Genomic DNA, 23,310 nt, shown 5'->3' on the forward strand with positions numbered 1-23,310 from the left:
TATCATCTCTGACTCCACATTCTTAACATCTTTGAGATATGAACACACACACGAAGAAAGAATTTCTTTAACTTAGAATTTAACGTTTACCTCAGGAGCATTTTGAATTCGACAGAGAGAGAGAAGAGGGGTGATGGGAAAGAGGAATTAGGATAATTAAGTATCCATATTATTACATTAAAGACACTGTAGAGTGTGATCAGATTTCAGATGGAATTTGGTGTCAGAACGAAGGCCTAGCCATGATACAGCACCTCAGGAGCACTGAAGGTTAAGGGCCTTGCACAAGGGCCCCAAGAGTTGCAGCTTGGTGATACCGGTGCTTGAACTTCCGACATTCTGATCTTTAACCCAAATTCTCAGCAGTAAGATAAAAGGAAGACACCCAGGACACCAGGCCGTTGCAGGTAACCATACACGTATACTTTCAATTACACACTAGAGGGCAGTATAGAGATCATGCTTTAGGGAGGAAACTAGAGAATGTGGAGGAAACCCAACCCACATAGACACACAGATGAGCTCCGGATCGAACCCAGAATTGAGTTGAATTTTGTTTATTTAAAATCTATCTTCCATATTGTGCTGTCAGAGGCGGCATATAAAATTTACACAGAAAAATATATAAATAACTATTTACAACCCCCCATCACCACAAAATATAAAACAGTTGCTGATCATGCAGGTATCGACACAGTAGATAGACAGATAGATAGATAGATAGATAGATAGATAGACAGACAGACAGACCCTACTGAATAATAATTTTATAGTCAGGTGTTTATATGGTGTATTATGTAACATTTTAATGTTGGACTGACTTGAAATGGTCTTAATCATGAAACAAAACAGACCTTTACAAAAAAACACCAGATTTATTTATTTTCATCTTTATAAACAAATCATCTCCAACAAAATGGAAAAATCTGTACTGAAACATATGGAATGCAGGCTCAGTCGAACAACGTCAAATAGTATTGGGGTGTGTGTGTGTGTGTGTGTGTGTGTGTGTGTGTGTGTGTGCGCACAGAAAACACCGAAAAACACAAATTCAATACTGGAAGCTTCTTTTGGTCTGAATATCATCCAGAATCTGCTGCAGCTCCTCATCCTCAAATCGACCTTCCAAGCTACAGGAGAACGAGAGAAAGAGTCAGAATTCTTCAATAATGAAAGACAACATAGCAATGCAACCCGATTTATTACCATAGTTTATTTATTTATATATTTTATAAACTTGTTCAAATGTTGATCACAAATAGGGGGGCGTGGAAGCTCCAGCGGTTATGGCGCTGGGTTACTGATCGGAAGCTTGGGCGCTCTGACCCCAGCTTCTAAGCAAGTGGAGATATGTGAACAAATTTCACTGTGCTGTAACGTATGTGACAAATAAATGCTATAAATAGTAAAAAAAATTTTTTTTGAATTTCTTTCTGTAACGAAACTGAACCGAACCTTGAATTTTGTGTACCCTAACAGACAGACAGACGGCTATATACAGACAAGCAGACGAATGGACAGATGGACAGAAAGCTGTTTAGACAAATACACACATACATATATATATATAAATAATATACAGATATTATCTTGTTAGTTGCCTTCCAACAAAAACCCAGACATTTTGGTATTTAACCGAATGAAACGTAATTCTAATGATTTTATTTTGCGCCTTTTTTCTTATTAACTAGTTACTACATCACTAATCTACTTATAGATTTTAAAATCAATGAGCACTGGAGGGAAAAAAAATAACACCTGGGGTATAAATAAACCTGGTAATGAGGGCTAAGATAGACAGTCAAATTCTGACAGACAGACAGACAGACAAATTCAGACAGACAGACAGACAAATTCAGACAGACAGACAGACAAATTCAGACAGACAGATACCCATACAGTGATTGACGGCTGGACAGACAGACAGATTCAGACAGACAGAGACAAATTCAGACAGAGAGACAGAGACAAATTCAGACAGACAGACACCCATACAGTAATTGACAGACAGACAGACAGATTCAGACAGACAGAGCCAAATTCAGACAGAGAGACAGAGACAAATTCAGACAGACAGAGACAAATTCAAACAGAGAGACAGAGACAAATTCAGACAGACAGATACCCATACAGTAATTGATGGACAGACAGACAGACTTATAGACTATACAAAAATAACACCTGGGGTATAAGTTCACCTGGGAATGAGGGCTTTCGCCTCTTCGGCAGCTTCGGGACAGAGATTGGCCAAACTCGCCAGCTCGAATTTGTGTAGTTTCTTCTGCAAGAGTAAACTGTCGGGACACAAAAGCATGGAAAGTGTTTAAATGAGAAAATCCATTAGAAGAAGAAAAAAAAGTCCAAAACGACACTAATAACAGCACCGATCCGATACCCGTTTGGTATCAGGGTCATTTTCAGAACCGGTGTGTAGGTTAGTAATAATAGTATGTAAATAAATAAATATACGGGTTTAATTCTTACACACTTCCTGTTTGTTCAGGGCAGAAAACTAATCTGAAGTAACTGTGAATGTGGACAGACTGAGGATTTACGACACACTGGTGTATATGATACAGTTTCAGGTGGAGGAGTGAAAACACTTCAGATGAATCCGAATCAATCACAAGGTTTCTTTTATCAGGTTTTTTTTAATAAACCCACATTCTGGTCATTCAGGATTCAAACTCTTTTTAGCTCATGTTTTTTCTCTTTGGGCACATTAATGCTGTCTAGACTGTACATTCTTTATGTCATTGACAAGTGAGGATCTGTGCACAACACCCTCGTCTTCTTCTGAGGATCGTTCCTACACCTTCTAAGGATCGTTTCTACCCCTTCTGAGGATCGTTCCTACACCTCGTTCCTACACCTTCTGAGGATTGTTCCTACACCTCGTTCCTACACCTTCTGAGGATTGTTCCTACACCTTCTGAGGATTGTTCCTACACCTCGTTCCTACACCTTCTGAGGATCGTTCCTACACCTTCTGAGGATCGTTCCTACACCTTCTGAGGATCGTTCCTACACCTCGTTCCTACACCTTCTGAGGATCGTTCCTACACCTTCTGAGGATCGTTCCTACACTTTCTGAGGATCTTTCCTACACCTTCTGAGGATCGTTTCCACACCTTCTGAGGATCGTTCCTACACCTTCTGAGGATCGTTCCTACACCTCGTTCCTACACCTTCTGAGGATCGTTCCTACACCTTCTGAGGATCGTTCCTACACCTTCTGAGGATCGTTCCTACACCTCGTTTCTACACCTTCTGAAGATCGTTTCTACACCTTCTGAGGATCAGTCCTACACCTTCTGAGGATCGTTTCTACTTCTTCTGAGGATGGTTCCATGTGAATGGGTCCTACACCTCCTAAGAATCATTTCTACTCTTTCTGAGAATGGTTCCTACACATTCTGAGGATGGTTCCATGTGGATGGGTCCTACACCTTCTGGGGATCGTTCCTACACCTTCTGAGGATCATTTCTACTCTTCTGAGGATCATTTCTACATATTCTGAGGATTGTTCCACATGGATGGTTCCTATGCTTCCTAAAGATGGTTTCAAGGGACGGTTTCCACTCCGCCTAAGGATGGTTCCATGTGAAAGGTTCTTACATCTTCTAAAAATGGTTCTACGTAGATGGTTCCACATGAATTGGGCAGTCGTAAAAAGCATTTCACTACATGTTGCACTCTGTTTGAATGTGTATGCGACAAATAATGGTTCCTACGTCCTTTCCTCCGAGGATGGTTCCACATAGATTGTTCCTGCATCGTCTTAAACAATTCCAAATGGATGGTTCCTGAGCCTTCAAGTCATGTCAAGAAAGGAAGGTTCTGAGGAAGGTTCAATGAGAACATCCATGAAGTCACTGAACACCTCAACAATGAAGGAACTGTAATGAATGGCCATTCAAGGTTTCCCTTTTGAGTCTGGTTCCTCTCAAGGTTCCTTCCTCATGGGGTTTTTCTTTGGCACTGATTCACTCATTAGAAACGTATTAATCCATATTTTATAACTGATTTATTTCTGTGAAGCTGCTTCGGGACGTCTATTATTATTAACCGCTCTACAAATAAAACCGAGTTGAACTGGGAACATTAGAGGTACTGAACGTTGGATCGGAGGGTCATGAGTGTAAATCCCAGCACCACGTGGGTGTCGGGCCCTCACGGCCCTGAACCCTTCACTACCCGGTGGTATGTCTCTCTGGATAGCGAGTCTACCAAACATCATAAACGTAGATATGATGAACTGGAATCGCCACACACACACACACACACACACACACACACACACAATCTGCGTTAATCCTCGTACCTGCGAACGCTGGCGATGGTCTCGCGGTTCTTGAAGCGGCTGAAGCGAGCCGTGTAGTTCAGCGTCTTCATGAAGACCTCGGACAGCTCCTGTTCGTCTTCGGCACTCTCGTTCTGCTGCTTCCGGTGCTCCAGGAGCATGTGGACCTCGGAGTTCAGGAGAGTCTCGGAGTTTTCAAACTCTGCCCAGAAAAACAAGAACACCACAAGATAATAATCTCGATGGCTTCAACAAGTCCTTTAGAGTTGCATTTCATCCTTCACGTCTGCAAAAGACTTTAGTCTGATCAGGATTATAAAAGAAACACACAGCTGCACGCCGAGCTCCTGGAGTCACGCCGTGGGCGGAGCTAAAATGAACTACGGCTGATAAACAGATTGTGAACGTTTGATCCAGACTCTGAAATTAAGTGGCAGGAACAGCAGCAGCAACGAGGACGACAACAGCAGGACGTGTCTGTGTGATAAGTACAATCATTTCAGTGCGCAGAAATGGTGGCAGGAAATGCAATTTTCAAAGGAAAAAATAATCTTTAAAACGAACAAAAAAAATTAAAATGTATATATTTATATATATATAAAAAATACAAATGGCCTGTTACAACACAATTTCTTAAACAAACAAGCATCATAACAAAATAATAATAATAAAATAATACAATATATTTTTTTTATTTATTTAAAGATACTCCATTACATTAAAAAGGTTTGAGGCATTGATTTTCTTTATTAAATTTTGAGGAGAAGAAATAAAAATCACATAATACTTATACGAAGCAAATTTGGGAAAGTTTTCGGAAAATCGTTTTTTTGGCGCGAGAAAATTTCCCAAGAGCAATAATTAAGTTAATTCCTAAACCAAGTGTTTTATCACCCGTATCAAATGACATTTGTTTTTTTTGTTAAAACTGGAAACCTGAACCTTTAAATAAGTAGATGCCTGCAAACATCCCGAACCATCTACAGACGTACCAGCGCCAATTGGATCCCACTTCATGTGGAGTTTGAACATTGGACCTCCTTGAGTGTTTAAAGGCTCTGGCATGGAGAAGCTGGTGTTGGATCTGTGATGATCTCAAATGTTGAGATTTTATGAGTTGATCAGTAGCTCCTGGTTCCATAACCTTAAATGACTGTATAAGACTATAGAAAGATCATTACTCATAATCTTACACTCCAGTAATCATGTTAGTTCTCACTCTCCAGTGTTCTGTATTGTTTAAAGATTTATGATCACACTCTTGATGTCACCCAAATGAGGATGGGTTTCCCTTCTGAGTCTGGTTCCTCTCAAGGTTTCTTCTTCATAACATCTAAGGGAGTTTTTCCTTCACCACAGTCACCACGGCAATTAAACAAAACCTCATTCTTAAGACTTAATCCTGAATACCACAATATGTACAAAGGATCATTATGGGGATTAAGATTATGTTTTGGAGATTAATTTATAAAATAAAACCCACCTTTAGGAAAGACAACTGCGAGGCGTCTTCTTCAATATCACCCACGTTCACTGCTCCTGCAGCCGCCATGACTGTAATTTGATCACTTATACCCTTTACACTAGAATTACACTCTATTATTAAAAAATAAACCTTATGAAACTGATTTATTATATCGTGTTAGAGACATAGTTTAAAGAAAGCACACAATCTCTTTTGTCCACAAGACGCGCGTTTATTCAATGCGGCATATAAACAACACGCTGCACTTCCGCTTCCGGGAGGACCACCGGAAGTAGTATTTGTGCTTCCCGTTAAACGACTGGCAATTTAAAAAATAATAATAATAACTTTTACAATATTATGTTTTTCCTTCGTTTTCATGCTTTTTTTTAAATTAAAATCTGAATTTATTTATTCATCAAAATTTGCATTATCTAAAACTTAGCATCTTAGTAGGCTTTAAGCTCCACCCACTTAACACAGTCCCCTCATGACCGCTCTTCTTCTTCTTCTTCTTTTTTCGGCATCTCCCATTAGGGGTCGCTACAGCGGATCATCCGTCTCCATACCCCCTGTCCTTTACATCTGTCTCTTTCACACCAACTACCTGCATGTCTTTCCTCACCACATTCATAAACCTCCTCCTTGGTCTTCCTCTTTTCCTCCTTCCTGGTGGCTCCATCCTCAGCATTCTCCTACTGATATACCCCATGTCCCTCCTCTGCACATGTCCAAACCATCTCAATCACACCTCCCTCACCTTGTTTCCAAAACGTCCTACATGCGCTGTCCCTCTAATAAACTCATTTCTAATCCTGTCCATCCTGAAAATCTCAACATCTTTAGTTCTGCTACCTTCAGCTCCACCTCCTGTCTTTTACTCAATGCCACTGTCTCTAATCCATACAACATCTCAGGTCTCACCACAGTCCTATAAACTTTCCCTTTCACTCTCGCAGATTCTCTACTATCACAAATCACTCCTGTCACTCTTCTCCACCCACTCCACCCTGCCTGCACTCTTTTCTTCACTTCTGCAACACACTCTTCATTACTTTGCACTGTTGACCCCATTTACCTGAACTCCACCACCTTCACCACCTCTTCTCCCTGCAACCTCACCACTTCACTGCCCTTGCTCTCATTTATACACATGTACTCTTACTGCTACTGACTTTCATTCCCCTTCTCTCCAGCATGTACCTCCACCAATCCAGACTCTTCCCAACCTGCTCACTACTCTCACCACAAATCACAATATCATTCGCAAACATCATCATAGTACATGGAGACTCCTGTCCGACCTCGTCCGTCAACCTGTCCATCACCACTGCAAACAGGAAAGGGCTCAGAGTCGATCCTTGGTGCAGTCCAACCTCCACCTTGACCCAGTATGTTGTTTTTTACTTTCTGTCCATGATGAAATTCACAGACATGGTAACACACATGGTCTGAATAGCCCCAGTTATCACCATTAGTCATGAAACTTTTTGATACCAACTCGTATTTCAACAGAATTTAAAATGATTGCGGTTGTTAATAAAGACGATGAAAATAATGACAATCTATTGATGCACTGTGCCCCATCGATGAGCTGTTTGTATTCATGTGCTCTAGCTGTATATTCATCTACACATAGGAACAGGTCTACCTCAGACTCAGTTAGTAGAATATCGCTATGAAATTTTAATTAGGACCATTGTTATGTGAACCTAAAAAGCAGGGCCTGAGGCAGAAACCCTCATTTTATAAAAGTGAATCTCAGGGTGCGCACACACACACACACACACACACACACACACACACACACACACACACACACACACAACACTACTACACACACTACAACAAACACATCATATCCAATGTTCGAGTTGCTTTCATTTAATTTTATTTTTTCAGATTGTACAAATGTTTAGAAATCAGAATGAATCCAACACAGTAGATGCATTTAGGCTTTGAGCTCACGAAAAAAAAAAAATAAAGGTCATTGCAAGATGTGTGTATGTCGCGCGGTTTGTGCATCAGTGTGTGTGTTACAACGAATGAGCCAGTAGAACCGAATTCATGGAACTGAATTGCATTTCCTTACATTCATTCTGCAACATGTAGCCTAGTTTGATTCGAGACCGTTTACCGTGCGAAGAACGTGAAGCCGATCAGCATTTTCATTTCGGTGTTAAACAATGACAGTCTGAGTTCTTTACAGTATCTCCCACAGACGATGAAGCTCTTCAGTCTGGTTTGCAAATGTACAGTGTTATTTTTTTTCGCTCCTTTGAACGCTCAGAGTGTTTGGTTTTCGGAACAAGACAAGCTTATATGTTAAAAAAAGGTGAAAATCGCGGCACTCCTCCCATTTTAATGACTTGTACGTAGGGTATATTCAAAAACGCAGCTGCACGAGTCAGCGTCCTTTTCAGAGACTTCTTCTGGTCAGTACTTAGTATTTGTCGTCCTCGGTGTCGCTGAGAGGCTCGCCGGCGGAGATGGAGACGCTCTGCGTCAGGCGTTTGCGGAAGTGCCCATTAGGGACGTGCCAACCTAAGCGTGCCCGTGTGCGCATGGAGGCCGTGACGGTGTTGGCGCGGCCCAGACTCGTTGCCACAGCAGCCTCGAACGTCAGAGTCTCCATGGCTGAGGAATCGGGGCTGTGCTCCTCGTCCTGCATGGCGAGGTAGGGTTCAGAAGGGAATCGACGGACTCCCGTGCCCAGGTACTCGTCCTCTTCGATGTGCCCCGTCTCCTCATCTCCATCGCCCGCTTGCACTTCCTCCTCGTCTACGTTTTCATCCCATAACGCATTGCTGCAGCAGCCCAAAATGGGAGCGACACCTCTTTCCTCCTCCTCGTCTTCAGCCTGGGAGGACGGCTGAGTGTGGCACACTAAGGGAGAGTAGGAGACGTGCGGGTGCGAGTGAGTCGGCGTCTGAGAGAGGCGACGCCTGCCGCTCGGTGTGCTCGACTCCGAGGTGGAGGGCACAGGGCTGTCGGAGCTGTTTCCCTAAAAACACATGGGGCAAAGAATTTCGAATTTATAATGAAAATAAATGAGTATATTTTGCTTTAATATCCTTCATCAACATTATCCTAACATAGAGAATAATAATCATAATAATAATGTTTTGATTATATAGTGCAAACTACAATCTATTGCATTTGAAACAGCCGTCTGAACAATGGCAGAGACATATTTTCAAATTGTAATTTTAAATATATGTTTTGATCATATCATATCTGTATTTTTATAATAAAGGTCATCTTTCAAACTAAAATGTCCCTCAATAGAGGTTGAGACACCATAGTTGATTGCTGGAACTATCGGCTACCCGCAAAAATCCATACCGATAGTTTTTCCGGCTTTCGGCCTGCTGTCATTACAAGATCGACCTCTAGAGGCGAATCGCTGATTGTTTTTGCACGTGAGAGTGAGGACTAACTAACTAACTAGAGGATCCTAACTAACTAACCTAGATATCGTTATCGGAAAAATCTATCTATAGGTCGACCTCTAATTATGAACATAGCCTAATTATTTGTTAAATTCACCCAGCAACCATATGCATATGCATAATTAAGTCAATGTTTTGATTTTAATACTACAAACATGAAAAATTGTCATTATGATATTAATAATGCTCTTCATTAATCTCTACAATAATACTGATAGTCCCTTCGGCCCATGTCATGTAAAGAAAAGCTAAATTTATGTGGCCCTCACAGAAAAAAGTTTGGGGATCCCCTGCTCTAGTGCATGTCTCTCAGCCAAAGTAAGTATTATTGTCATTGTAATGTTTCAGCCTATTTATCCTAAACTCGCGCATCCTCACCTGCCGAGTGTGTCCGTGTCGTCTTTCCTCACTGGGAGAACGAGAGCAGGACTTCGAGCTCCTCTCGTGCGAGTTGAAGCGAGATGCGTTTGGGGACAGCAGGTGGCGCTGTTCCTTCGATCTCCCTCTCTCTTTTTCTGCCTGATGCTCTGAATAGGACACTGAGCAGCATGGATGAAGTTAGAAGTTAGAATTCGCAGGGATTTCACATGCAAACGAAAAAAAGAATAAAAAAGTTAACAAGTGCATCGTTCCACCTGCAGCTTTGTAACTCTTATGCCGTGGTCGATAGAGACGCTCGGGCGGCTGCTCCTCTTCCCATAATCCGTCCGTCTCCTGCTCGTCCGCCTGTTCAACAAACACATAACGTGATCGATCACATCAGGGTCCTTCCTGTTATTTATGCCCTGATTCTTGCCTCCGAGAGCATTTAGCAATTCTCGATCCAGAATCCAATGCCTCAACCACTGAGCTCCTCTTTTATTTGTTTTTATAAATAGAAACTTGATAAGACAAACTCACCATGGGTTCTTGATCATCTTCATTGTCTTCCCTGTCATGAGATACTGGCTGCATTAAAAGCTCTTGAGGTGAGATGGGACTCAGGGCCACAAAACCACCGCTGGTCCTGAAAAACAATCAGAGTGTAATGACAGAAAACATGGACCAGTCACCCTAATGAAAGATGATTGGATAACGGAGGCACGGTATTAAACTGCTGCTGCATTACCAAAACATGTGCTCTGTGTGTGTGTGTGTGTGTGTGTGTGTGTGTGTGTGTGTGTGTGTGTGTGTGTGTGTGTGTGTGAGTGTGAGTGTGAGTGTGTTTGGTTCGTGATGTGTGCTCACACTCCACTCCTCTGCACCCTAGAGAGCTGTCACTTATGCCAGCTCTCTGGACCTCACGCTGCTCAGCTCTGATGCGTAGGTGGATGTGTGTGGTCGGAGGTTTGTTAATAGCCTTTGTGTTTTGTGCTAAAATGAAATCTCAATTAGCACTTACAACCTAGCTTAGCGCTTTAATATGTTACGTATATAACACACTTTTATTTGACTCTCAATCGGAATTGTCTGCCAGCAGTTTTTGCTTAACGCTACAGTGCAGCGAAGAAGAGAACAAAACCGGAACAGGACAGAAGAGTGTGGAAGAGAGTGGAACAGAAAAAAACACACAAAGCTGAACATCCAAAACAGCAAAGAACAGAACAAAAGCTAACACAATTGAGTGGCACACAGCAGTGCAGTAAAAATAGAGCAACAGCAGAACAAAACAGTTTAGAACAGAGAAGGACAAAATAAAACCAAACAATGCGAAACAGAACAGAATCAAACTAAAATTAACAGAAAAGAAAAATCAGCAACAGAAATAGAAATGAAACAAACAAAACAGAAACAAAAAAGAAACAGAAAAGCATCAAACAAAATGAACAGAACGGCAACAAAAGAAACTAAAACAGAAAAGTAACAAATAAAAAGTAACACAGTAGCAAACAACAGCAACACTGAAACAGAACAGAAACAAACAAAATGAAACAGAACTGAAAAAACTAACAGATGTGAAACAGAACAGAAACAAACAGATGTGAAACAGAATTTAAACAAACAGATGTGAAACAGAACAGAAACAAACAGATGTAAAACAGAACAGAAACAAACAAAATGAAACAGAACTGAAACAAACAGATGTGAAACAGAACAGAAACAAACAGATGTAAAACAGAACAGAAACAAACAAAATGAAACAGAACTGAAACAGATGTGAAACAGAACCAAGCAAAGAAAACTGAAACAAACCACCACTGAACAAAACTGAAACAGTTTAGCAACAAACAGACATGAAAGAGAATGGAAGCAAACAAAACTGAAACAGAACAGCAACGAACAAAACTGAAACAAAACAGCAACAAACAAAACTGAAACAGAACAGCAATGAACAAAACTGAAACAGAACAGCAACAAAGCGAAACTGAAACAAAACAGCAACAAAAAACTAAACGGAACAGCAACGAACAAAACTAAAACAGAACAGCAACAAACGAAACTGAAACAAAACAGCAACAAAAACAAAACAGAACAGCAACGAACAAAACTAAAACAGAACAGAAAAAAAAAACCCAATACAAAGCGGATCAATGCTAAATAGAAAATGCAGATTAAATAGGATGAAACAGAACCAAATAAATCAAACAGCCCAAAGCAGTGCAGAAAACAAAATGAAAACAAAACCAAACAAAAGTGCAAAACAATAAAAAAAAAATGTAATAGTAAAAAAACACAAAAAAACCCTAAACAAACAGCATTGGGAGAAGCCACTGTCTGGATGAGCATACTTACAGAGCCGAGCCTGCACTGTGAGCTATGAGAGGAATGGCTGGACTGCTCAACTGTCCATCACACACACACACACACACACACACACACACACACACACACACACAAAAGGTCTGATCACTCAACATAGTCTTTTTATAAATCTTTTCAGTTCAAGTGTCATACAAAGTGAATAAACTTCTAACATGCTTAAAATCACAAGACTGTATGAGGAAAATCTGAAGGCCTTCTGGTGGCGTGTCTAATTGTCAAATCCCACAATCCACTGAGACGAGCAATTACATCACAGTGAGCACAACTGAAAGAGATCTTTGATGGGCATTCTGGGATGTCTAGATTTCATCCAACATGAAAAATGTTGAACTCCGTGTCCCAGTGCACACCACTACAATGGCCACCAGAGATTTTACTTCCCAGCAACAGCCTCTAGCTGCATCTAAAACCCTCCAAATCTTCTCTCGATATCTCAGGCGAGTTCTGAGTGAACTTTATTTCCTTTCCTTCCTCACTTATTTGTACCCACAAAACACTTTGATTTCAATTGTATACCTGATGTACACTTGATAATGGACTATTTTGAAATACTGCAAAAATCCTCTCTTCAGGAAACCAAGAGAAATGGATTTGGTCTTGGTCATACTTAAAAATCCATTTTCAAGAAAAGCTAGATATTGTGAGGAGAACCCAACTGCGAAGCTAGCTAGCGTATCTCAGCCCAGAACCCCCGGAAAGGGTTTGTTCACCACTTCCAGATCAGTGAATACGAGTCTTATTACTGGATTCCTGGACACTGAAATCTTTGTTTTACAATACACCACGGATGCTAATACAGAGTAGGTGTAATGTTTAACTGTCTGCAACAGACAGATACAGATATTTATGTCTGAATTTGCTTACTCGTTTCTTTTTCCTCTTCCTAAAATAGAGATCTCAACGGCCATGCCTTATATAGGAATTAGTAAATGAATGAGTGCTTTCTGTCATACTCACATTTATTATGATTTGCAGGAATTTTTCGGCATGTGCTTGATACACACGGAGGTATAGAATCTAAATATATGACAAAATGAAGCATATAATTATCATCCCTACCTGTAGTTGCTCCTCAGCCAGCCGTCTCAGCTTCTTGGCTTTGCTCTGTTTAAAGTAATCCATGATCATCATGGAGGCGTAGATTTTGCCCACCGTCATGTCTGTGTCTGTGAGGAAAAACGAACACACACACACACATAATGAAGGAGCAACAGCATCATATCAGAGCTCAACTCAATGTATCAGACCCTTATGGGTGTGGATTTCCATATACCTCATCCATCCATCCATCCATCCACCCACCCACCCATCCACCCATCCATCCATCCATCCATCCATCCATCCATCCATCCATCCATCTATCCATCTATCTATCTATCTATCTATCTATCTATCTATCTATCTATCTATCTATCTATCTATCTATCTAGACCACTCTGCATATATATATACCCTCTATTAATCTCACTGATGTCGTGTAATCTCTCACTTCTGTGTTATCTGCAAGAGAAGGATTTCTCATTCTGAGCAAAAGCTCCTCTTCCTAAATCTAGATTTCGGTGCTGTATATAAAAAGATATGATGATGAAGATCATTAATTGCCCACTCACTCATACACATGGAGAGGCTCTTAAACAAGCCTCTACCATTACCAGTGTGTTTTTAGGCTCCATAATAGAACTTGGTGAGTGGTAGAAATCATGGTTTCAGTGGGAGGTACAGTAATTATCAACCTAAACGATGGCCACCTGGGCATCACCTTTATTAACGGGCACCAGCAGGTCCAAGGTCTTCTGGGAGAGATGAGGCCAGATCACACTGATCTCCTTCTGCAATTCCGTGTCCATCTGCACTCGGTCTTCTCCTCCTAAAAGCACAAGGATTTGCTCATTTATGAACTCTTTATTAACCTATTTTTCCACAAACACACACACACACACACACACACACACACACACACACACACACACACACACTCACCATATTATAATATAGACAAATGTATTAGGACACGTGACTTTTTGGGGAAGTGGTAGCTCAGAGGTAAAGGCTCTTCTTCCTTGATTGGAGGGTCTGGTGTTCAAGTCCCCCGTATCACTTGCTTCTCTTGGGCCCCTTAGCAAGGCCCTTAACCCTCTGCGCTCTGAAGGCGCCATGAATATATGTTCAGGTGTCCCAATATATTTGTTCATAGAGTGTATATTAATATTAAATAGTGCTATGGAACTGCATTAAAGTGTAATATTTTCCTTTTTTTCTACCCATATATATTTTTTGTACTCGAACACATTATATGCTTGTTGATTTGTCTTATATGTTTGTCTCTCACCTCGGGCAATTTTTACATCCAGGGCAGTGCGGATCAAGGACATCAGCGTGGAGGTAAAGTGGACCGTCATGTCCTCATCCACAGGCATGTTCATCAGTACCAGCCTCTGTATATTCACATATAGTAAAACAGTGAATCTGCTTCCAAGAACAAACTTCTCTTCACTTGACTGCTTGATATACTAACATCATAGCTTCTTTCCTACCTTGTAGGCGACTTTAGCGGGACACTTCTTCCCCAGGCCAAGAGGGGGTGACATATGGGTCAACATCTCGTACATGGCCGTGTAATGAATACGACCACTATAAAAAAAACAAAAAAAAACAACATTGAAGAAAGAAAGGCACTGAGACTAAAAAGTCACAATAATAATAACAGAAGCTGTTAGTCTTTTGTTAATCAAATGTAATTGACTGACAATAAAGGCAATGATGCTAATGGTATGTTATTAGAACCATGTTTTTAGTCATTATTTTGTAAATTTGTACTAAAATCCTGCAATCAAAAACCATACTTTCTTTTAATACTGTATAGTTCTAGCTTTTTATGGTTTGTATACGCATTGCAGAGAGATTATAAAAAAAACCCTCCAAAATTGGGGTTCCAACTGTGAAATTACTGGAAAAATCCCATTTCTGAGACATTTTCACGCTGTTCGAAGGATTTGCGAAGGAAATTCTCCCGAATCATGAATAACTGCTTTACACACTCAACATCTGGACTGTTTTTTTTCCCGAACATTCACCTGAAATACTTTGCCATGTCTCTTGTAAAACCTATATAAATGTGTTTTTTACTAGTTGGAGATTTCTTTCTTGTAATCCAGTTCATCCCAGAGAAGTTCAATAAGATTTAGGGGAGGTGATTGGGCAGACCGTTCCATGATATATATCACACAGAGCTTGGAGGTACACTTCAATTTATTGTCTTGCTGTGTAGAGAAGAAGGTTCCAAATAGCTGCTGTCCAGATGGAATGGTATGTTTTTCCACCCAGATTGAGTCTCCAACCCCTTCCTGCTCCAAAACAACCCCAAACCATTAATCTTCCACCTCCATGTTTGATTGTGGGGGTGAGGCAGTCTGCTTGTATCTTCTCTCCTGTTCTCCATGTTACACAAGTTTTTCTATTAGTGCCAAAAATGTCAAATATTCACTAATTTCTCCACAGAACTTTCTCAGATTCAATTAATTTTTATTTGTATAACGCGTTTAACAATGAACATTGTCTCAAAGCAGCTTTACACAGATAATGTGGTGATAAAAATGAATATGTTCTTTATAAGTATAAGTTTGTCCCTGATGAGCGCCCTTGACGACTGACTAGACTTTCTTCTAGTCATTTCCTGTCCAATTCTTGTGCGCTTTTGTGAGTTTGTTGGATAGAAAAAAAAGGAACATGCATGTGTCTTAAAAACAATAAGAAAAATAGGTGATTCCAAACTTTTAACATGCTCTGTATATGTAAAGACAAAGACCAGGGCTGGTAATCTTAGCATTGCAACCTTAGAAAGTGAAATAGAGTATATACAAACTTTAGAACGGAGGAAAAAAGATTGCATCAAGGCATGGTTGTTAGTAGCGGATGTTCAGGTTTGAATAATTTAGAGTCATGCAGTAGTTAAGATTCCTCCCTTGCCGTAATCCAGACGATTGCGCATCTCATTTCTCGGACTCACCATGCTGCGCGATCATACTCCCCCCAGATCCGAACAAACTCGTCCAGGTGGTGCGGTCCCAAGATTGAGGAATCCCGAGTCAGATACTCAAAATTATCCATGATCACAGCCACGAAAAGATTTAGCATCTAAGGAAAGGAAAAGAAGTTGCTCATGTTAATTGTTTTTAATGGAAAAACATCAAAACTGATAATTTGACGTTTTAAACAAGCTTTTACTTTTTGGTCATGATGTAGCGAAATATATAACTTTTCTGAACAGTGAAAAATGGTTTGCCACTTTATTGTGAATTAGTTATTTATATATTTTTTCTGAAACGAACAAGTGTTGGAAACTTTGCTTTTTTTCAAAACCCAAGGACTTTTAATGTTACATGTCTTAAAATGGATGCTTGCGTGGCGGTACTACATGCAGTAACTAGTTGGCTAGTGTGTCCTATTACCGCCAGGTTGTTGAGGTTTCTCTCAAGGTTTCTTCCTCATAACATCTAAGGGAGTTTTTTCCTTGCCACAGTCGCCTTGCTCATCATGGATAAATGCACACCATTCACCCTAACTGTTGATTTCTGTAAAGCTGCTTTGAGACAATGTCCGTTGTGAAAAGCGCTATATAAATAAACTTGACTTGACTCACACATGTCCAGATGCGGTTAAATCAAGATGGCAGACGACAGTGTTTGTCCGTTCATGGAACAGCATGTGGTGATGAAGTTTCTCTTGAATGAAGGCATAAAATCTACAGATATCTACAGAAGACTTCAAGCACCGTACGGTGATGAGACGCTCAGCCGCAGTAAGACGTTTGAGCGATGTAAACGTTTCAAAGATGGCCGTAGGTCGTGGTGGTTCTCTGATGATGAAGTGAAGCAGGATGGTTTAGGCATTGTCCTGACAAAACTAAAGGCTGGGAGTGTGTCGAAAAATAAATGCCGTTTCCACTCTTTGAGATTTATTCTTTCATTTTATAGAATCAAAAGTCCCGTTTTGACTTAAACGCCCCTCGCACTTTATTTACCTTGTGTGCTGTAAGATGTTGTGGTTGCTATCTTAAAAAATGTACCTTCAATGGAAATTTGCCAGTGGTTTTCCAGTCATTGGTTTTACTGGTTCTGTGCTTATGACACTAGTAATTGTTAACTTGTTAAATTAAAGGTCAGGAATAATGTTTTTTTTTTTTCAAATTTGCACAAAAATGACATAATTACAGTTGAACTCATAAGTTTATCCCTAATGAATGAGTCGGTGGTGACTGTAGGAAGGAAAAATTCCCTGAGATGGTATGAGGAAGAAACGTGGAGAGGAACCAGATTCAAAAGAGAACCCATAGTCATCTGGGTGCCACAGAATGGCTATTCAGTATAATTTTACTTATCATTGTTGAGGTGTGCTGTTCAGTGACCTGTTTATTGATGGGAACTTAAATGCATAATTGTTCATGCCAACTGTAGTGCATTTTTACAGGCCAAAAAGTTGTAGTAAAGTTTCCATTGAACAAAGTAATAAAAAAGTTTCTTCCCATTTACTTTAATCAAGAAAAGCCTCACATTTTTTATCACATGTTCTAAGAATTGCAACTATTTCTAATCCATTTCCGCCATGGTAACATAAAGTTTATTAGCATGTACTTGAGTACTGGAATCTGATTGGCTGTTATATTTCATAATTCAGTAATGTCTCTATTTTCTACACCAGTGTGGGCAGTTATATACATTCGTGCAAAGATATTTAACCATAACAAAATATTGCCCATAATATACTATATAGTATATTTGAGGGTCTAGATCTTCTTGTCATGGCAATAGCTTGACATACGAAACATAAACCAAGGTTTGCGGACACCTGACAATCTGTTCTTTAGGAACCCCCCATTTCACATTTAATCACCATCTTTCTCTTATAATAACCTCCACTTTTCTGGGAAGATGTTCCATTAGTGTACTTGTGGAGATTTGTGCGATTTCATTCATCCACAGGAGTGTTAGTAACACAATAAAGAACCAAACCTCATGGCAAAGGTAAGAAAAGAAGAGGACATTATATACAGTATATTTGTTGCTTTTAATACTATTAGTTGTTTTGCAATCATGGTTCTCTTATCACACATATTTATGAATGAAAGTCTAAGCTTTGCAGCTTCATTATTAATCATTATGGAATTTTTATATAGCATTCTATAAATACTGTGTATCATATAAATAGTCCGGTCTTACCAAGAAGGAACTGAAGAAGATGAAGGAGACGAAGTAGAAATAGGCGAAGTCTGTCCCACAGCCACCCTCGTGATCTGGAGAGATGAAGGGAGGAGCGATGGAGGGGTCAGGCTCACACTCCTGACCGGCCAAACAAGACAACATGATCTCCTGCCAAGACTCTCCGGTTGCACTCCTGCAAACAACACACATGTGTACATCTACAATCAGTACACCACTTTAAAAATGTGACCCTGAACCCTAGTATGATCTAAATGATTCAAAAGGACTTCTCACTCAATTATGTCAATAGGGGGTAAACATTTGTTCGAAATATAAGTTCTTGGAGTGTTTTTTCCCCTCCGTGTTTCCATATTTAATGATGATATGTATTAAAATGTTCTAGAAATGAATTAGGATGAATGTGGAAAGAATCATTAGATGTTTAAAAGGAATCAAGTAATGGAAGCTCATTTATTTCTTCTCATTTGCTAATTCATGGATTAAACGTTACATAATTAAGAAATTCTATAAATATACAAAATAATTGTATAGAAATGTAATTAAACGCTCGACATGCTGGGATTCTTCTGATATAAAGGACAGTGTTTATTTGCTTCACTCTTATTTTCATTAATAACCTTTGCAAAGAATTGTTGATGATGATGATGATGATTATTATTAGTTTTATTAGTTATTTTAATACTACTGCTATTACACATATGTATATATACACACAGTATATTTGGGTACACAGGGTGCTGAGAGAGGAGTTGTGGTATTGTAAGAGGAAGTCAGGTGTGTCAAAGAAGTATGTGAGGGTGGTGCAGGACATGCATGAGGACAGTGTGACAGCAGTGAAGTGTGCAGTAGGAACGACAGACTGGTTCAAGGTGAAAGTTGGACTGCATCAAGGATCGGCTCTGAGCCCTTTCCTGTTTGCAGTGGTGATGGACAGGTTGACGGATGAGGTCAGACAGGAGTCTACATGGACTATGATGTTTGCGGATGATATTGTTATTTTTGGTAAAAGTAGTGAGCAGGTTGAGAAGAGCCTGGAGCGGTGGAGGTATGTGCTGGAGAGAAGGGAATGAAAGTCAGTAGGAGTAAGACAGAGTACATGTGTGTGAATGAGAGGGAGGGCAGTGGAGGGGTGCGGTTGCAGGGAGAAGAGGTGGAGAAGGTGGAGGAGTTCAGGTACCTGGGGTCAACAGTGCAAAGTAATGGAGAATGTGTTAGAGAAGTGAAGAAAAGAGTGCAGGCAGGGTGGAGTGGAGTAGACTACTTAAGTATTATTTTGCCAATAAAAAAAATCTAATATATCCAAAGAAAAGTACAGTAAGTGTAACATCTCTTTGTTCATCCGGATTATCTTTATGTTTGTGAAAGTTTCATTTTCGACAATTTAGACGAACACCGATCCTCTAAACTCACCTGAACAGCAGCATCAAAGCGCCAAAAAACGTCTTGAAGTTGTTGTGCTGGTTTATATGGCTCTCATCGTTCAGCTGAATGTTTCCAAACACCTTTAACGACACACATGACAATGATGCTGTAATACACATCTCATATGCACTGAACACCAGAACTAGAAGAGGTTTGGGTAACACCTTATGTGAAGGATACCTGCACCGGGCCTTTATAAAACATTCATTAGCATCGCTGTGAATCTTTAATATAAGTCATGATCTAATTAATGAATTAATGCAAGGCTTATGTCAGGACTCATGAGGTGACATTTTCATGTAATGAAAAGTCGCAAGAATGAAGAGAGAAGAACGCTCAATTTTTAATTAGACTATTCTAATTATTCATTTTTAACATTATTATTTCCTTCTTACATGTTGGTCATGTTTGGAGATCTTTTGTTAGATCATCTGTCTGCCTGGAAATCTATGAAAAGTGGATTTTTTAATCCATTCCCTCTGTCTGGAAGCATCAAATTAGATGTGTGTTGAGGTCCAAATGGTTGTAAATCATCAGATATGCCACTACGGAAGGTCAGTGGTTCAAGCCCCAATATAGCCAAGCTGCCACTATTGGGCCCTTAAACCGGGGCACCATATCATGCAGCGCATTCTCACCCCACATCGTCACATATCGACGCTGTGGACGTTGTGTCCGACGGCGTCCACATCCGACGCCAAAGGTACCCCTTGCGCGTCGCTTTTTCGACGTAGAGAGACGGTACCTCCCTTCGCGTTGCTTTACGACGCAGATGGATGGGAGCCCCTGTGCTTCACTTTTCAATGCAGATCGCTGTCCTATGGACTTAATAATTTATTATCTATCATAATAAGTGTATAGGATTAATTTTAAAATTTCGAAAAATACTGAAGATGACCGTTACCCTAACCCAAACCCTTACCCAAACCCTAACCCGAACCCTAACCCAAACCCTAACCGTAACCCGCAAATGGGGTCCCGTCCATCTGTGTCGGAAAGCAGGGGGTACCCTCGGCGTCTGATGTGGACGCCGTCGGACGCAACATCCACAGCGTCGATATGTGACGATGTGGGGTGCGAATGTGTTGTATCATGATGATTGCTCTGATATGTGAAAAAAGAATTACACTTTGCTGTAATGTACATGTGACAAGATAAAAGCCTTCCTCTCCAAGTGTCTATCCAAGTGTAAGAATAAAAAAGGAATAAAATAAAAACACACTTGCAATACAAAAGCATCGACTCCATTCAACATAGAAGCTCTAATGTCAACTCATAATATCGTCTTCTGTAAATCCTCCAGCATTGGCAAATAGGAAGCTTTCAAATAAAGAGTTAACAATGACTTGACCCCCGATTACTCCTGAAGAGGAACTCATGTGGGAGTGGAGAATACTTTAGGCTGTGTGTAGCTTAATTACACTGTTGCAGAACTGACATTGGTGGATGAAGTACACCATTCATTTACATTTATGCCATTTGGCGGACTCCCTTATCCAAAGAAACAGTAATCTAACAGTTATACAGTTGAGCAATTGAGCGTTAAGGGAATAGATCATGAAACCCAGCAGTGGCAGCTTGGTGGTGCTGGAATATGAACTTGTGGCTGGGATATGAACCTGCAACCTCATCCATCTTGGGAGTTTTTCCTTGCCACAGTCACCCCAGGCTGCTTATCACGGATAAATACACATAATTCACTTTAATTCTGACGTTCTGTAAAGCTGGTATAGTTCCAAAAAGCGCTATAGAAAAAGATTTACTTGAACATGAACCCTCCAATCAGAAGTAGAACAACTTATCCACTGAGCTACCACTTTCAAGTAGAGTACCTGTGCTAAATTGCAACCCTCGGCTAAAATGCACTCAACTAATGAAAGTTAAAATCTTTGAGTTATATTTTTAAGATTAATGCAATTCATGGTTCCATTCTACTGTGCATCATACCTTCATGAGGAGAGAGTTTTTAGAGTTACAGAGAACCTTTACTCCACACACACTTTTTCCACATCATACTGTATATGTATACACTTTAAAGCCAAAAGGAAATATGTTTTTTTTTCCTGAAACTCCCTGAGATGGTATCAGGAAGGAACCTTAAAACCAAGGGGCGTCCAATCTTTTCCACAAAGGGCCTGTTTTGGTACAGGTTTTCATTCCAACCAAGCATGTCTACACCAGTCATTTTCAATGACTATCAGGTGTGGAAATTGATTGGTTGGAATATAAACCTGCACCCACACACGCATTCTGCTTTAGAGAAACCAGACTCAAAAGGGAAGCAATCCATATCTGGGTGGCTTGGAATGTCCATTCATTACAGTTCAGTGTGCAATTCAGTGATGGACACTTAAATGCAAAACTGTGGTCCTGAGCCATTATAGCAGACTGTTGATAAAAATTACAGTCCAAATCCATTCTCAACGTCATTTATTTTAACTAATTTGTGCAACTGAGCAGCCGTAGCTGGTTTAGGACACAGGAGTGGCAGCTCAATGTGGCTGGGATTTAAACTCACGACCTTCGTGTCCAAAGTCCAATGCTTTTCCCTTAAATTCCATTGTAATCAAATACTCATATTTAGAGTGTATTGATTGATTATATGCACCCTTTTGTATCTTAATCTGCACCTACACATCCTACAGTGTGTTCTACGGTGTTCAACGTATGACATACCTGCATGCCGATGATGGCGTAAATGAAGAAGAGCATAGCGATGAGCAGACACACGTACGGTAATGCCTGAAATCAGAACCAGTATTAATTCACACCTTCACTTGCATTCGTGAAACTTTTTGGATAAATATATAGACGTCCAAACAGATTTTTGATTTGGGTCACATGTGCGACTTACCTTGAAGGACTGGACGAAGGTCCAGAGGAGGATTCGGATGGTGTATCCCTGCCTGAGGAGCTTAATGAGCCTGGCTGCACGAAACAGCTTCAGAAAACTCATATTAAACGTGTTGACAGACTACAACACATAGAGGAGAATTTATTGAATGGTTGGCTTTTTTACTACAGAAACCATACTGTATATGAAGGAGCTCTTTAATAGAAAGTTGTGCCTTTTCTCGAAGTCAGAATGACATTTAAAAACAACAGCTTCTGACCAATCAGAATCGAGAATTGGGAACAAATTACGAACAGAGAAACAACCTGATTATATCAGGCTTTAGATGAAAAAAGAAGCTTGCAAAAATGTTTGAATGTAAATTTGAAACAGAAATTATTTCGTTTTTTTTTTTTACCTGCAAGTCTACAACGATCTCAGAGATGCTGCCGAGGACAGTGATGAAGTCAAAGATGTTCCAAGTGTCACGGAAATAATTCTGCGATAAAAAGAAAATGAATGCAAGTAACGAATGTACTAAATAACTGTCACAATAAAACTGATATATTACAGATTCTGGGCTTGTTGTAGTGTATTTTGTCCATTTTGTCCCCCATTGTCCCCTCATATCATCAATATGTGTATTTTAATTGTCATTACTGCCACCTGTATACTTTATATTCATGTCAAATAGCCTAATTGCCATTTCAGCCAGATACAGCTGTTACAGTCCACAGTGCAACAAACCCATGTTCCTCCAGGACGAGGTGCTCCATAACCCAACAAAGAACCAACCAAGACATATGCAGACCCTTGTGTTTGGTTCATGTTCACCCTTTCTGTGTAGTGTGGGTTCATGGAGTACTCCAGCTAT

At 40.1% G+C, this 23,310-nt stretch overlaps 2 protein-coding genes across 2 annotated transcripts in view; both read right to left on the reverse strand.

Annotated features, from left to right (window-relative positions):
- Positions 1-855: 855 nt before the first annotated feature.
- Positions 856-6,052, reverse strand: polr2d (RNA polymerase II subunit D). Its single transcript, XM_046851185.1, has 4 exons — positions 5,784-6,052; positions 4,326-4,506; positions 2,199-2,294; positions 856-1,130 (listed from the first exon to the last, which is right to left on the reverse strand). The coding sequence occupies exons 1-4, from the start codon at positions 5,854-5,856 to the stop codon at positions 1,052-1,054; spliced, it is 429 nt and encodes a 142-aa protein (XP_046707141.1). The 5' UTR covers positions 5,857-6,052; the 3' UTR covers positions 856-1,051.
- A 1,576-nt stretch (positions 6,053-7,628) lies between these two features.
- Positions 7,629-23,310, reverse strand: part of cacna1eb (calcium channel, voltage-dependent, R type, alpha 1E subunit b) — an 83,586-nt gene continuing 67,904 nt past the window's right edge. Inside the window, 15 exon segments of the mRNA XM_046851183.1 lie at positions 7,629-8,773; positions 9,600-9,760; positions 9,857-9,947; positions 10,122-10,227; positions 11,934-11,983; positions 13,023-13,129; positions 13,723-13,830; positions 14,293-14,398; positions 14,498-14,594; positions 15,970-16,097; positions 18,179-18,353; positions 19,592-19,683; positions 22,280-22,345; positions 22,458-22,577; positions 22,855-22,935. Coding sequence (XP_046707139.1) covers positions 8,213-8,773; positions 9,600-9,760; positions 9,857-9,947; positions 10,122-10,227; positions 11,934-11,983; positions 13,023-13,129; positions 13,723-13,830; positions 14,293-14,398; positions 14,498-14,594; positions 15,970-16,097; positions 18,179-18,353; positions 19,592-19,683; positions 22,280-22,345; positions 22,458-22,577; positions 22,855-22,935 — 2,049 coding nt within the window. The 3' untranslated portion in view covers positions 7,629-8,212.

This window comes from Silurus meridionalis, chromosome 6 (assembly GCF_014805685.1).
Source record: "Silurus meridionalis isolate SWU-2019-XX chromosome 6, ASM1480568v1, whole genome shotgun sequence".
NCBI classification, from domain to species: Eukaryota; Metazoa; Chordata; class Actinopteri; order Siluriformes; family Siluridae; genus Silurus; species Silurus meridionalis.